At 40.9% G+C, this 16,035-nt stretch overlaps 1 protein-coding gene across 8 annotated transcripts in view; it reads right to left on the reverse strand.

Moving 5' to 3' along the window:
* Positions 1–16,035, reverse strand: part of SUN1 (Sad1 and UNC84 domain containing 1) — a 54,326-nt gene that overhangs the window by 12,393 nt on the left and 25,898 nt on the right. For 4 of the 8 annotated variants that reach the window (XM_035132248.2, XM_035132245.2, XM_035132249.2 and 1 more), the window contains 12 exons: positions 14,818–15,008; positions 12,480–12,506; positions 12,198–12,392; positions 10,950–11,072; positions 9,256–9,339; positions 8,612–8,722; positions 7,776–7,874; positions 5,844–5,937; positions 3,569–3,627; positions 1,850–1,995; positions 846–1,082; positions 142–228 (listed from right to left, as the gene is read on the reverse strand). In XM_035132248.2, coding sequence (XP_034988139.2) covers positions 142–228; positions 846–1,082; positions 1,850–1,995; positions 3,569–3,627; positions 5,844–5,937; positions 7,776–7,874; positions 8,612–8,722; positions 9,256–9,339; positions 10,950–11,072; positions 12,198–12,392; positions 12,480–12,506; positions 14,818–15,008 — 1,453 coding nt within the window. The remainder of the gene's footprint in view (positions 1–141; positions 229–845; positions 1,083–1,849; positions 1,996–3,568; positions 3,628–5,843; positions 5,938–7,775; positions 7,875–8,611; positions 8,723–9,255; positions 9,340–10,949; positions 11,073–12,197; positions 12,393–12,479; positions 12,507–14,817; positions 15,009–16,035) is intronic. The other 4 variants (XM_060282496.1, XM_035132246.2, XM_035132247.2 and 1 more) reach the window with 4 other exon arrangements.

Consider the following 16,035-nt stretch of genomic DNA (forward strand, 5'->3'; position numbering starts at 1 on the left):
TTCTTCCCCTTCCCTAAGCATATTTGCTTGGAAGCAACCTGTAGATTTCACTGGGACTTACTTCCAATCAAGTATTCTTAAAATTACAGCCTTTGCTACTGAAAGAAACTCTTAAAGCAAGTCTTTCATTCTTTTCATTACCTCCGATTTTTCAGAGAGTTTTGCAAGGAGATCTTCTAAAGCTACAATGCGCCATTCATGTTCTTGGTGCAAGGTCAGAAAGTCACGCTTTAAAGATAAAAGAGAATAGTAATTTTGAAGCTTATTTCTCACAAGATCCCTCCCATATTTAATTATTGTATGGATTTTAACCACACAACCCAAAATAATATCTGTTCATCCCGAACAAGTACAATGACCATATGAGAGCTATTTAATGCAGTTTGAAAAGGTAAAGAAGCAAAATGGTATCATTTTAAAATCCATTCATGAAAAGCGTTATTTTCTTCCTTTAAAAGACAGTGATTCAACTCTTAAGCTAATCATAGGAACGTGTGTTAAATGTACTGCATGTTGGGCTTTATATCAAATAATGCATTTTTAATGTTACCACAACTCACATTTAAAATCTCAGTTGTGAAACACATCTTCTGGTTAAGCATATACATTTGGCTAAATGGAATTATAATGAAATGCTTCCAGTGAGAATGACGATAATGCAATCTGCTAAACTATTATCATGTGCAAGCTGAAAACACTTGTATCCCACCCACACAAGCTCTCATTTCCCATGTCAGTTCTAAACAGCCTCCTACAACAGAAGCGTTATTGAGTATTTGAATGACAAGTTTGTAATGATCACATTAAAACTCCCAAGTTTTAAGAAACAGTTCCAAACAAATTACCTCTGGGTGTGGCGTTTCATCAGGTTTCATTTCTTTAATATGCTGGCCCACCACATTTTTTATGAGTGTCAGCATTTCACTTTTGTCATTCATCTGGGTAATTTGATCTTGAAGGCTTTGCAGGAGAAGTAGCATTTTACTATATTCTTCATCCCGATGATGCCATCTCTTAGACATAAAGGCCATTTTCTTTTCCAGCTCTATCACACGATCTGCATCAAATACCTTCATAGTTTCCTATAAAATGTTTAAGGGTATTTATTCATTTATACTCCAGCTCTGTTCTAAAAGATTCATAGTGGTTTACAATAACAATAGCTCACAACTGCAACAAATTAAAGCTGTAAAAAAAAAACCCTTAAAACAAGCTAGAGCAGCAGACTAAAGTAGCAGCTGCAGTTAATCCTGAATAATAAGACCATTCAGAAAAGATCCAATGAAATAAAATTGTCTACACTGTTTTGCCTAAAAACAGGCAGTGATAAGAATGGCATACCTCTCTTGGGAGTTTATTCCAGATTTTGGGATTAATTCTCATTATCCTCAAAGCAACAAGTGATAAAATATAATTTAAGACATGGATTTAAAGGATACACTGCACACGGGGAGGAGTCCAAAGGTCATCCATTGGGGAAGGAGCTTTTTAAAAAACAAAACAAAACAAAACAAAACAAAACAATGCACTATGCATATTGATGAGCTATCTATCAAACCAACACAACTTGTGAAGCATCAAGCCAGCCTCGTGCTCTGGGGTTTCAAAAAGAGAGAGTCTGTCAGACATCTGGAAAGTCAAGACAGGCCTGCACAACAGGAACAAAATAATATGGCCAGAGCGCTTGGTTGTATCACTCCCAACCCTCCACAATATTGGCAGGTATTCATTTGCAGATGGATAGACCAAAGGCCATCATCTAATAGGAAAGTGAGCAACATCTGGAGCCCCTTAGCATTCACTTGCGAAACAAAAAGCCTTAAGACACATGTTTTTTAAAAGCACTTACATCAGGGTATGGAAGAGTATAAGAGGCATCGGGCTGAGGCTCAATAATATTTGCAGAATCTTCCCAGCTGTGTATTCTGTGTATGCCCGTCCAATTCAAAGCTGGCAATAATGAAAGGAAACCTTCGGTACCCCAGTGCCATAATCCTAAAAGAAAGGCAAAAAGGGGGTAAAGATAAAGATCTTGATAACAGGAAATCCTCATATTTTTTTCTAAAGTAAGTTCGACAAAATAATCCAACTTTAATTTGGCATTAATCATTAAATTAATATCTTTGACCACAGTCTATATCTGGAGTCACCAAACTTTTTCAGCAGGGGGCAGGCCACTGTCCCTCAGACCTTGTGGGGGGCCGGACTATATTTTTTTTTGGGGGGGGGGGAATGAACGAATTCCTATGCCCCACAAATAACCCAGAGATGCATTTGAAATAAAAGCACACATTCTACTCATATAAAAACACCAGGCAGGCCCCACAAATAACCCAGATACACATTTTAAATAAAAGGACACATTCTACTCATGTAAAAACACGCTGATTCCCGGACCGTCCGCGGGCCAGATTTAGAAGGCGATTGGTCCGATCTGGCCCCCAGGCCTTAGTTTGCCTACCCATGGTCTATATCATTTCTCAATGCAGATATGAAAACTATGGGAACTCAAGAGCAACAGGGAAGTGCCCTGACTCACTTGGAAAGCATATGTGTTGCACGCGGAAGGCCTCAGTTACGATCTCCAGCATCTCCTGATAGGGCTGGAAAAGCCCCCTGTCTGAGATCATAGAGAATCACTGCCAGTCAGTGCAGACGTAGAGAGTGATGTGGACCAATAGCCTGACTTAGAATAAAGGAGCTTCCAATGTTCCCAATAAATCCCAGGGCCCATGCCCTCCAATAAATTAATGATTTCTACCAATTCTGCTACTTAAACTTAAAACCTTCCAGTCATCCCTCTATATGAAGTGCTATTCTACATCATTATTGTACTTAGACTCTTCTATTGCTACAAAGATTCACCATATGTGTAGCTGGGCACACTCTTAACCTTCCAGCTGTGGTGCGAGTGGACCACACCTACATGGATTGGATGCTGGGCTCTGCAATGAATTATTTATAATTGTGGCTCACCAGGTACTAGGTATGTGTACACACACACACTTCCAGACCTAGGCAAGCAGGAAAAAAGGCTGTTCAAGCTTTTAGATAAGTGTTTCCCAAACTTGGGCCTCCAGTTGTTTTTGGACTACAGTTCCCATCATCTCTGACCACTGGTCCTGCTAGCTGGGGATGATGGGAGTTGTAGTCCAAAAACAGCTTGAGATCCAAGCTTGGGAATTATTCTAGATCTGGGATGTCCAACCAGTTGATCGCAATCGGCCAGTTGATCGTGGGGCGTTCCTGGTCGATCGTGTGATTCTGATTGAGCGACACACACACCCCAAAAAACCACAACAACTTTGGTGAAGGCTCCCCCCCAAAAAGCCCAACAACTTTGGTCAATCCAATGGGTAGATCACTGCCAGTGTTTTTATAGTGGAAGTAGATCACAGTCTCTTGGAAGTTGGACATCCCTGTTCTAGATGAACCAGTGTTATGTGGCTGGTTGGCTGCATTCAGTCTGAGTGGGCCACACATGTAGGCTGAATACACACAACCCTATAAATAGGTAACCTAGATTAGTAAGATTTCAGGCTCATTCTACTGATACATTTCCGCCTACCTAGCAACAGCAATAGCGGGAGGAGAAACAACAGCAGTCTGAATATCTTTGGAAGGCATCTGGAAAATAGATAAAGGAATTTCACTGCAATTAGCTCACTGCCATTAGTTGCCGGAACATGTAACGTATAACCGAAAATTTCAATTCCATTACTTAAGCTCTTTATGACCATTATCTATAACAATGCCCACATTATGAAGATAGTTTTGTAACTCATTCAGAGAAAAAACAGCAGCACATATTAGATTACAGGCCACAATCTAGAACAGTTTAGATTTGCCCATAAGCTTAAAAGGTGCCTAGGAGGACTTTTCTCTCTTGAACAGTGACTTGGCGTGATGTACTGCAAACTGCCTCTGGAACTCACTGATGTTCTCAACAGAAGCTTGTGTTCCAGTCCTGATGGTCGCAGAAAATAAATTGCATGGATTTTAGGATTGTGGCCATTATCTCTCCTCTGTGTTATAAAGTCAATTTAAAAAATAAATTTAGAGAAGTGATGTGGGATGGAATTTTTTCCACTGCTATATTCATCCATGGAAAAGTTTCCATTTGTGAAATACATTACTACAGTCGTACCTCGGGTTGCGAACACCTCGGGTTACGAACAACCCGGGTTACGAACTGCGCAAACCTGGAAGTATTTTCGGCGCGTGTGTGTGCGCAGAAGCGTGCACGCATTTGCGCATGCACAAAGCGCGAAAATAGCGCTTTGCGCATGCGCAAAACGCCGTTTTCGGGTTACGAACTTTTTGGGTTACGAACTGCGATCCGGAACGGATCACGTTCGTAACCCGAGGTACCACTGTACATACATTTTTTAAAAAAATATAATGAATTAATACAAGTGAAACTGAGCAACTGGAATGGAGACAGGAAGCTCTTAGAGCATGGCCAAATTAATTTAACCAGTTTCATTGCTAACATTTTCTTTCTTTAAAAAGATTTGCCATCTTTGTAAATACTTACAAATATTACAATAAACTGAAGTTTCCAAACAAAGAATTTGTTTGATTTGAATTTGTTTTTATGTACATTAACTATGCTTTATTTTATTTTATTCATTTAAAATAAGATATTTTAATTCAAATACTTTTGGGGGGAAACTTCCAAGATATTTATGTTGGCATTGCCGGGCAGGGGCTAACGGTGAGTCTGCCCCCAGGCACGCCGGTGTAATATGCGACTGTCCTCCGTGTCCATGAAGAATAGCACACACAGATAAAGAGAGCCATAAAGTATATTTGCTGCTACTTTATTTAGGGCCATATACAGAATAAAACTCTGCTGCTGAGAGTATAAAGACAGAGCTCGGCATCTTGCTTCCAGTCACATCTAGAACCAGAAGTGAAAGAAAGAAGACACAAAAACATCATGTGGGAAGAAAGGAAGATAAACACAGCTTCCTTTCCCACAGGAAAGTCAGACACACAATCCATACCATTCCTCACTGCTTGAGCAGTTCGGTGTACAAATATCCCAACAATTTATACAGCAAGGGAAATTAACATGGCATACTTTTTTAGTTTTGGTTACTAAAATAAAATAATAAATCTCTATCTATCTATCTATCTATCCTAAATTGGATCCCAATCTGCTCAGGGTAGCGTTGTTCTTTCAAAGAAAATCTACCACTTTGTCTTAAGAAGCGCAGTATTGAAACTAGGAGGCAACTTCTTAGCCTAGCTTGCAGAATTTAATAACCACCAAGCAAGCTCAGCAAATTGAGTGCTTTCCAATTCACATGGTTCGTCATAACAGGAACAAGCAGCAGCAAGCCTCAGCCTGTGTGCACCCTGGCACCCACAACATAGCTGTGAAGGCAGGACACTTTCATTTCCATTTTCAGCTACCATCAGTATAGCATTACATCTGTAACCTAATCGGTGGTTAACTATGGCTTGTTGAAACATGTCATTTTTATAATCAGTGGTTTGAAGCTGACTTATTTCAACCAACAGCAATAGGATTAAATATTAAAATTAATCACCGTTTGTCCTTGACAAACTGTGGTTGATTTAAAACGAAAGTGAAAGTTTCCAATCTGCTTGCAAGCACATCATGGATTGGAGGGAGAACATTTGTGTCCAAGACTCCCTGCGCTTTGTAATAATCTAGTGGTTTGCCATAATGTATGAACCAGCTGAAAAATGAGACTGTATCATCTTTAATCCAATTGTTTCCTGTGATGAAATTGTGATGAAGAAAACTGATCTACAATCATGGCTCTTCTAAACACATGGTGATCAAATTCTGTTAAGAAAAGCTTACAAACCTTGTAAGAAGGAATACATTCAGCAAAGAAATCAGAGTAACAAGTTGATACCATCCAGTCCCAAGCCACCAGAACACTCCTGCAGCTGCCTTCCCTAGATGAGAACAAACAACGCTGGCTGAATTGGGAATGTAAGATAATCACCGAAGACAATAGTTTTCAAACGTTTGGGTCTTCAGGGAAACTTTTCCAAATCAACATGTCTGCAGGGAATCCCTGTAAGGAAATATTCTATGCCACATCCTCCGTTCACACAGACACTGGCTAGGCCTGCAGAGCTTGGCCACTATCATCCATGAACCAAGATGCACCCAAGAAGATAGCCAACATGGCCCTGTAGCTTCACACTGCAGGGGATGCTCTGTAATGTTGGGTGAGTGGCCTCTTGGGAAAGTTTGTCCACCATTACGCATCTTTTCATTGAGGAGATCTAAGCTTCCCTGAAACACAGTTTGAAAACCACTGCCTTAGGAGGACGAGCAGAAGCAACAGGGGAGTGCTGTAGAAGAATATTATATGACATGCAGATTTTGGGAGTAAATGAGTATTGGCAAATGACCACACACATGCAACATTAAAATCAGTCCATAACACATCATATTACAACCTATATTTGTAACCTGAAATGTCACACACACACGCACAAAGTCATGCAGCAGGGAGTAGCAACTTAAGTCTGACAATTTACAAAAGATTGTGCATGCTGAAGCTGCATTCTTAATATGTACTTAGTGTGTCAATGAAACCCCTTGGGGAATGAGATGAAGTAAGATGCCCAGGGGTCAGTTTCTCTATTTCTGAGAGCAGCCCTCTGTTTTCGCAACTAGCTAATTCTGCCTTGCAATACTGGAAGCAGGCACACTGTATCAGGTATGCCGGGTTATTAATAAGCTGTGAACACAACCACGCTACAGATGTTAGCATTAAGCAAACAATGATGGAAAAACCAAAAGGATGCTTGAAACAAGTTCATTTCCTACATGAAAAGCACTTCAACATAGGCAACAATGTGAAAACGAAGCCAGTCTACACAGTGGCGGAGGAAGGGGGGGTGCGGGCCACTCGGGTGTCATCACTGAGGAGGGTCACAAAAATATGAGGGTGTTTTTTAAATAAAACAACAACAACCTGGGCTCACAAAACTTTTTAGTTCCGTCAACAAACCTAACGAAACGCGAGTGGCACTGGGCGCCACACTGTGGGGGCCGGAATTTACTGCGGTGCCTGCAGCGTGTGCCAGCCATACGTCTCTCCTGGGAGTGATGTGATGGCTTGGGTGCCTGCAAGTTCCACGCTGCCTAAAACGGCAGCGTGGGTCTTGCGCCTGCCCACCGCCTCTCCCTCAGCCACCCTACAGCTGAGGGGGAGGCGGCAGAGAGGCTCCATGCAGCACGCCCTGCCCCCAATAGGCAGCTCGCGCCGCCCCCGGCTGCATGACGTGCGGACTGCCCCCGGCACCCGAGGGTCTAGCTACGCCACTGAGTCTACACACAAGTTTCATCCTCCTTTCCAAATAAAAATGCTGGACATTCAGGAACTAAGAAGGCGGAGGTGTATAGGACAATGGAGAACACTTGTGACCTTTTGTTCATAGCAGGGCTAGTGCCTGCAGGAAACAGAAAGTGGTTGGTTCCTCCTGATCTCGGGACTGTTTAGGTAGGTAGTTCTATACAGAGATTTCTGCCTATTGAAAGCCTTCTTTCCAAAGCCCATGCCTCATCAGGTGTACTGATGGTGCAAACAAGCCCCATGGCACTTACAGGAAGTGCTTTTTGTGTAGGAAATGTTTCTGTGTAGCATTTGAAGCTGCCCTAAGGATCACAAATCCAGGTTAAATCAGCTGATCACATCTACTATAAGATGCCAGTATGCTTTAAAAGGCAGAATACTCATGCAAAAGCATAAACATACACACACAAAATCAATAGTAACCTGGAGACACAACGGCTAGCCAAAGGAGTGACAAAATCTTCCTGGACACAAAGCATCCTGCTGTTCCCATTCTTTGTAACATATGTAGCAAGAAGTAACCTAATATAACACAGATGAATATGAACACAGAAAATGGGGAGCATCTTCAATTAAAAACACTACCATTTTAAAACACTCTGGGATTGTTGTTGTTGTTTTATATCCACATAAAAAATATTTTATTAGCATTACAGCAGAGAAAAACTGGAACTAACATTATAAAGAAACACTGGATTTGATAATTCAACAGGCTCTACTTTCCATGGGTTTACTACCATGCTTTTTTTAATAAACAAGAATGGTTTTGAGAGAGAATACTACTTCACTGAGTCATACTGCTAAGCAGCATGCCAAAACATGGCAAAGCAACGCACTTCCACCTGCCTCTTTCTGATATCATTTGTTATTAAAAGACTGCATTTATTAGGTGTAGATCTATTTTAGCTAGAAGATTTTTGGGGGGCCCCCCAGAAACTCTCTTCTCTAAGATTATTGTTCCGCATCTGTAACATTCCATTTTAGCACAATAGCACAAGCTATTTTATTCTGCCTTCCTAACAGTTCTGCAACATATGTAGAATGAGGATTATCTGTTCCAAGCTTCCTTCATGACAGGGGTCAACCTAAACTCATAGCAAGAGGTGATAAGAGGTGTTGGCTGACACAAGCAAGTCACTCTAATCTACTTTGCAAGAAAGCTCTAAAAACAACAACAGCGAGAGCAATTAACAATGAAGAGATTGTGATGATGAGAGCGAAAGAAATCAAAATACGAAAACAAAATGGTGCAAGTCAACCTGGGTAAGAAAAGATGTGCCAAATGGTCCTTGCTACTCTTTTAGACCTTGAGGATTGCATGTGGGCTGTTGTGTGTGTTTCAAGGTGTTTCTTCCCCTTACAGTCATCACCTGTTGGTTGTGGTAACAATCAATTAATATAACACATTCAAGAAGACAGTGGTGTGCCAGATATGTCACAGAAATTTATTTCCCCCCAGATTCCTCCCCCAGAATCTTGGTGTGTTTTTGCCTTTTGTCTATAGAAATAGGAGCAGGCAGCAATGCAGTGGGGGAGAGGCAGGCATGCCACAAACCTCTGTGGTCTGTATCACTTGACACATTCATGCTGCAGATTCGCCACCCAGACAAATAAAATTGAATCCAATAGACAGTTGCATATATAAAGACAACTGTTAAAAAGCAATTGATAATAAAGCTTAGAGAGGTAACAGAGCAAACAACTGGAACTTCCTGCAAGTGCAGGATTAATCATGGCCAAGATACATTGCTTTTCCAGCTTCCACAAAAATACGGAATATCCCTGCAAAAGTCAGTTTAACAGGGTTGTTATGACAAAATGGGAATGCCACCATGTATGCTACCTTCATCTCCTTTAAGGAAAGGTGGGATTTAAATGCAACAATAAATAAAATAATACTTACACATTGATTCTCCATTCATACCTAGGTGGCCATCTTCCCTGAGAAATTCTTTTACATTCATGCTTCCACAGTAGCTAGAGTGAGCTGCAGCACAAGAAAAACAAATAATTTAGAAGAACAAAGATTTTCACAGGCTACAAAAACAGAAAATACAGCCCAGAAAGGTCCAACAGCAGGCACAATGTGTCCACTGCAATCTTTTGATTTCTTTGCACAGCATCTTTCACAGATAAACTGCAACGTGACATGGAAAGTCACCTTATTTACGAAAGCAGCTCACCACCCCACACTCAGAAAGGAGAAAAAGGGGACAGCACAAGTATCTTTGGAGTAGTGTGGTGAAGAAATACAAACATAAAGACCCTCAGGGTGTGCCTATTTTAAGGCCAGCTGTTCTTTGGATTGTACCCATATATACAGTACCCCAGTTTGAACATAGCTGACAGCAAGTAAATTATTCTCTTTTGTTAAAAGGTAGTTGAGGTCCTAAGAAACTCAACCCAGAAGGATGTTTAAGTTGAACTAGCTAGGATGAGCTATGTTCCATCTTAGTTTCTTTGCCGGGGGTGGTGGTGCTGCTCATGAATTCTGCTAGTCTGCATTTCTAAAGCTACTGTATTTATATTCCTGGGTGATAGTTGCTTGCTAATATTGTCCTGCTTAGAAGACCAGGCCTGCTGTTTCTGACATTTTAAACACACTCTCTTTTCACTTCTGGAGACCAAAGGACACCAGAAAAATATTTTAAAATACTTTAATATGCTTTGATTTCCTGCAGGAAACAAATTGTGAAAGAGAAACCAAGTACATCTTGATGAGAAAGGCCATTACTGGACGACACTGGGATCCAAAGAGGTCACCAAGGGCTCAGCCCCATATAGTGGAATTTGCAGATCAGAATATCATGTCACACAGTACCAAAAACAGGTTTGCTATGGTGCTTGAGAAACATAATTCCAAAGCACTCTTGGCCATTAGATGCATGGTTCTTTGTATCCAGGGCCAATATTGCAAGCACAGTATTATGCAATGGAAGTGTGGGTTTGCTACAGAAGCTGCAGACCATCCCAGCTCCCTTGGGCACAGACTGGTACGATATATGTAAATGAAAACACACTTGTCGCATCCACACATTACATTTCTGGGCATTCATGTAAAAATGTTTAATGGGGTTATCTTAAAAATGCAAATGAGAAGCAGTAGTTGGCCAATGAGAGTCAGGAGTTACACTTCTATGGTGGAATATACAATACACCTGACCAAAGCAAGCGTGTTTATTGTTAAATACACTGTATATAAACACTAAAGAAAGAAGAAAAACCCCAGCACTTAAAGACTGGGACAGTGTGATTTTTATCTACAATGTAATGCAATTTAAATAATCTACTTTCATAATCAAGGTTAAGCTTTCATTCAAAGCCCACTATTCATGCCTTTTCAAGAAAGGAAGAAAAAAGGAGAACCTGCACCAATGCCTTGTGCCTGCATACCGATGCTTCTAAGAGAATATATAAGGCAGGCAATTGAAAGCAAGAAAGAAGCCAGTCAGGTCACCAAAGAGGACATAATAAAGCTGCAGAGTGAAAGACATAAAGAAGCATACACACACTAAGGCAGCAGAGGGGTTCAGAATTTGTTTTTTAAGTGTGTGGCACGGATGGACAAAGAAAAAGATAAGCTAAAAAACAAAATACCTTTACAGTCATAGCCCAGCTTCAGCAAGATCATTTGAAATAACTGCACTATGAGTGATGAAAAAGATGTTGTGGTATACTTGGCTGCTCGCAGAATCTGATTTGTGTAGAAAGGGAGGCCCCCTATTAAAAGAGCATCAGTAGCATGTTAGTTGCTTCCATTTATCTACTGACTGACACAGTGAAAATACAAAGCTAACCCACGTAGGTGCAGTGTGGTTGTTTCTTACTTGCCAAAATATGAGAAGTCACCCCATGGCAACAGTCATTTTTATCTTTCATTCATTCATTCAAGCACATGGAGAATAAGTGGAGTTAAAAGGCAACAACCAAGTTACCAAAAAACTCTGTTAAGTACCAGTCCATGTAACTAACAACTTCAGAAAAATATGTAGCACAATGTTTCCTGCATTTCTTGCTTTGCAAATTTACTAACCAAAACGCTTAAGTTGGCAGATGAGCAAAACTTCAGCATTCAAAAAATGGCACGGAAAGAATGAACCGCTCTCAACACTAATTTCTATGGGATACATTCAGACAAGCAGAATGCAGAACTTCTCAGAAGCAAAAACTATCAATACTACTGAGAGATGTAATCCTATAGTTTCATAGAGGCTGTCACTAAGTAAAGAAACCCCAATGAGATGATGGATCATTCTGGAAAATAAGACAGAAGTAAAGAATGATGTGTTACAGTTGCTCTGGGAAAGTAGTTCTGGAAATTGTGCACTTGAAAGTGAGAAACCAAAAGTTTCCTCCTTTTAATTCTTCCTCATTTAAGAATGTAACCATGCTCTAGTGCCTTCTACTTCAGATGCCTATTTGCACAGCTTATGGAGTTTTTCTGAACAAAAATGTGATCAGATGCCTTCCTCACAATGAAGATATGTAATGTGAGATTACCATACCCATGAGGGTTGGATAAACCTGTTCATCAAGAGAGCCTACCAAGTTCAGATGAAGCAACCAATTCCTACCATGCTGTTGTTTCTATGCTAGAAAATGCTTGGGTTTCTCTGTTTTCAATTAGAAAGAATGTCACGATCTTCGAAAAGAACTTCCATTGTGCCAGAAGCAGTCACAGATAGATTGCCATGGGAACGTTCTATTAAATCAAAAATTCCTCAACCTTTAGGACTAGACTCCTAAACCAATGGAACTCAACACATTTTCCACACAGTAAGATTTCATTCATGCACCATTTCTCAACAGTGGCAAACCAACAGAATGAACACCAACATTACTTACTAGACTTGTGTTTTTGGCTTCGATCCCTGGAGTAAATTCTTGAGGATGGCATGCGAGCAGCCGAGTATGCTGTGAGGACCTCCTTCCGCTCAGAAAGCATGCTGCAGTCACTGCAGGTATACCCATTGCTCAGTGTTGTCTGGTTCTCAACTGTTGCTAAGTCACCATTGCCCTGAATCACTGTAGTATCTCCACCTGTTGAATGGCAATAAATAATCTAACAATCCAAATTCAGTGAATTGGGGAGAGAAGAAATTATAATGAAAAACACTGCCTGGTTACCTTTGAGATCACCATCATCATCAAGACCTGAAAAGTAAAGGGATGCTTTGTTTAAATTCAAGGAGGTGCACTATTTCTAAGTCAAAGTTAACTGCTATACCAAAAGAAATTCTCCTGCTAATTCTAGAACAATAAACAAGAAGCATAGTGGAAACTTTACTATGTACAAGGGAATATCTTTTTTTATTTAGAACAACCATTTATGTTATCTACCAACAGGGTTACATTTCCAGGCGGAAATGTAAAGCAACAAAAACCTGTCTTTTATTACCCATGTTGCTACTGGGGAGGCTAGATAATTGGAAGCACACAATGTTTCTGTTGCTTGGTTACCATTTGCTCTAGCTGTAGCTCACCACATAGTAGTAAAACAAGGTGGTTAATGCCAAAATTAACACTAAAAAATGCGCTACTAGTAGTTAACACAGGTTTCTTCAACCTGAGGTAAGTGGAGGCCTACAACTAGGCTAGTTAAGTAGCATATGGCCTACAACTACGACGGCACCTTTCTCTGCTCACACAGGATCAAGATGTTCTCTGACAGTAGCACTGCTCATTTGGCGCCAAGTCCTGCACTCCTTACACCAGAGTAAGTGGGAAATTGGCCTGAACAAGGTCAGACCTCAAGTCAGAAAGGATTATTAGGAAGGAGGGCGGAAAGTTTTATACAGATTATGTTCCTCATCTGTCTCCCCAGGTACAGTAGCCCCACAGATGCTCTTATATACAGACTTTCCAAATAAAAATAATTTCTCAAGGTGGACTAAGGCTTTTGTCTCCTTGAAGTCAATTTACAGTGACAAAGCTGCACCTTACTCCACTTGGAAACTGCTCTACAATTCTAGCAATCCCCACACAGCATGCCTCCTTGAGAGGAAACAGGATATAAGCTGCTTTAAAAGAGTCGTCTGTCCCTCTGTTTCCCCTTTCTCTAGTTTCTCAGGCACCTGGACATTAAAAAAGACATCAGTGGAGCTTCCACAACTCTCCTAGTGTTTTACATTCAGACCCTCTGTTTACCTTGCTATTTCAAGTAGAAAGCAGCCGGTCTGCAATGCATATTCTATGTATTTTGAAATGTACTGCTATAAAAATACTTCCATCTCAAAGGTTTTTTTAAATTTACAAAATCCCTGAACAATTTACAGATGGAAGCAAATCCAACACTGTAAGAATGATGAAGTCATCTTGAACGAAATCATATCAGTAACCAAACTGGTTTCATGTATGTCCAAAATTCAAATCGTAACATGGGGCATTGGCACTGGGGGACTGCAGGAATAAGTATAGATTAGCAGGCATTGCCTCCTCCACCCTCCCATCAAAAGGAGTGCCACCTGAGTGCAACTTTTCACAAGGGAAATCAATGACAGGGTTTATATTTGAAACACACACACTTTATAGGAACAAGTTTACTTTTCAATACAGAATCCACAATTCCTTGTTTAATCATGTGGGTTTTGTTGTAGACATACAGTAATACCTCGGGTTACGAACGCGATCCGTTCCAGATCGCAGTTCGTAACCTGAATAGTTCGTAAACCGAACGCGATGGGCGCCGCCATTTTGCGCATGCGCAAAGCACGATTTTCGCAATTTTCGTGCTTTGCGCATGCGCAGATCGCGCGCGCGGGGCGAAAACACTTCCGGGGTTGCGCAGTTCGTAACCCGAACTGTTCGCAAACCGAGGTGGTCGGAACCCGAGGTACGACTGTATTCACAACTCTGAAGGTGATAGTAAGCCTTCATGCTCCACGCTCTGTGAAAGCGCATTCTCAAAATACTAAGTTGGACCCAGAGAGATCCTTTAAGTACAAATTCACTTGCATTTGGTCAGCAGGATTTAGAACCATAGATCCACATAGGAAACTGCCCTATTAAGTTGAATTAGTGGTCCATCTTGCTCAGTATTGTCTCTACAATGATTTATAGTAGGCCTCCAGGATTTATGACCAATCTTTTGCAGCCTTGCCTGGAGGTGCCAGGGACTGAACCTTGACTTTTTGCAAACAACAATGCATGTGTGTTGTTGAGCTATGGCCTCTCCCTCTGCTTTAATCACAAAACTGTTTCTGGAATTCTTCCTATATACATAAAGTTTTGAAATGTAGTACAACTGCTGCTATTTAAAAGACAGAATCCAAATCCTCCTTGGGCATCAAGGATCCTAGTTGTGCCACCTAACAGAACGTAGTAATGGCCTAGATGTGTAACCATTTCTTTCTTACTCTGCCTTATTGAGTATAATGCAGCTTGCCATTTGAACAAGAACTGACACCACAGATAACAGTATACATGCTAAATATACAGTATATGTATGTAGTACATTATTACCTACCCCAGAAATGGTCAACAGCTGTCTGCTCCCGTATTGAAGACTCATCCAATATGGTTGACATTAAAGATCCATCACTTGCGTGGCTACTGAAACTACTGTGGCTAAAACTGGAAGAGCTGGGCACACTTTTTCTTGGGGTATGTCTTACAGAGCCAGACTGTTTCACCACACTTTTACGTTGCTTTACAAACCTTAAAGAAAAAGAAATGTCAAAGCATAAATGTGCAACATTCACCAACAGTTCAGGCATATTAAGAATCTGTAACACAAGGCAAAAGAAAGGGGCATAATAATCTAGCAGGTCTTCTGAAGCCATATCAGTTTGGCTATAGCAACAAAAAAGGAAGCCGTTTTCCTTTCCTCTTAAACTAGGAAGATATCTGAAGGGAGCTCTGTATCAGGAAGTTTTTAACGTTTGACTTTTATTATGTTTTTATATGCGTCGGAAGCTACCCGGATTGGCTGGGGCAACCCAGCCAGATGGGTGGGGTATAAGTAATAATTCTGTGGTTGGGAAACATTACTCCAACGTTAAAACAGTCATAGAGCAGATAGTGGGTCAATTCAAATACACCAGTCTACGGTCTATGCTAACCACAGGGTCTATACAATGTGGAAACCCAGATTGTAATCTACACAATGAGGTAATGTAGGGTTTATTTCAGAGTTGCTTGCTGGTTTTTTTGTTTTCTTTCTGTTAAGAATTCCTGGCTTAGTTGAAATAACAGAGAAATTAGGACACCACAATCATGGCTTCACAAGGTGTCTGAACTGTGTCAATGTGTGAAAACTGAACTTCCAGGGTACTTTATGATAACAGTATGGTGTAGTGGTTAAGAGTGGTAGAGTCGTAATCTGGGGAACTGGGTTCGCGTCTCCGCTCCTCCACATGCAGCTGCTGGTGACCTTGGGCTAGTCACACTTCTCTGAAGTCTCTCAGCCCCACTCACCTCACAGGGTGTCTGTTGTGAGAGAGGAGGGGAAAGGAGATTGTTAGCCGCTTTGAGACTCCTTCGGGTAGTGATAAAGTGGGATATCAAATCCAAACTCTTCTTCTTCCTGAGAACTGCTAACTTATAGGTGGCCATGAGTAAAGAAGATCCCTCTTGTCACAAATTTTGTGGCATACACAGAAAAACACTTTCATTCTGCTTCCAAGCATCTTTGAAAGCATATTCATTGTGAAAATATCAAGCCAGCCCTTCCCAGAGTTCTAGA

The sequence above is a fragment of the Zootoca vivipara genome, chromosome 14, assembly GCF_963506605.1.
Source record: "Zootoca vivipara chromosome 14, rZooViv1.1, whole genome shotgun sequence".
Taxonomy (NCBI): domain Eukaryota; kingdom Metazoa; phylum Chordata; class Lepidosauria; order Squamata; family Lacertidae; genus Zootoca; species Zootoca vivipara.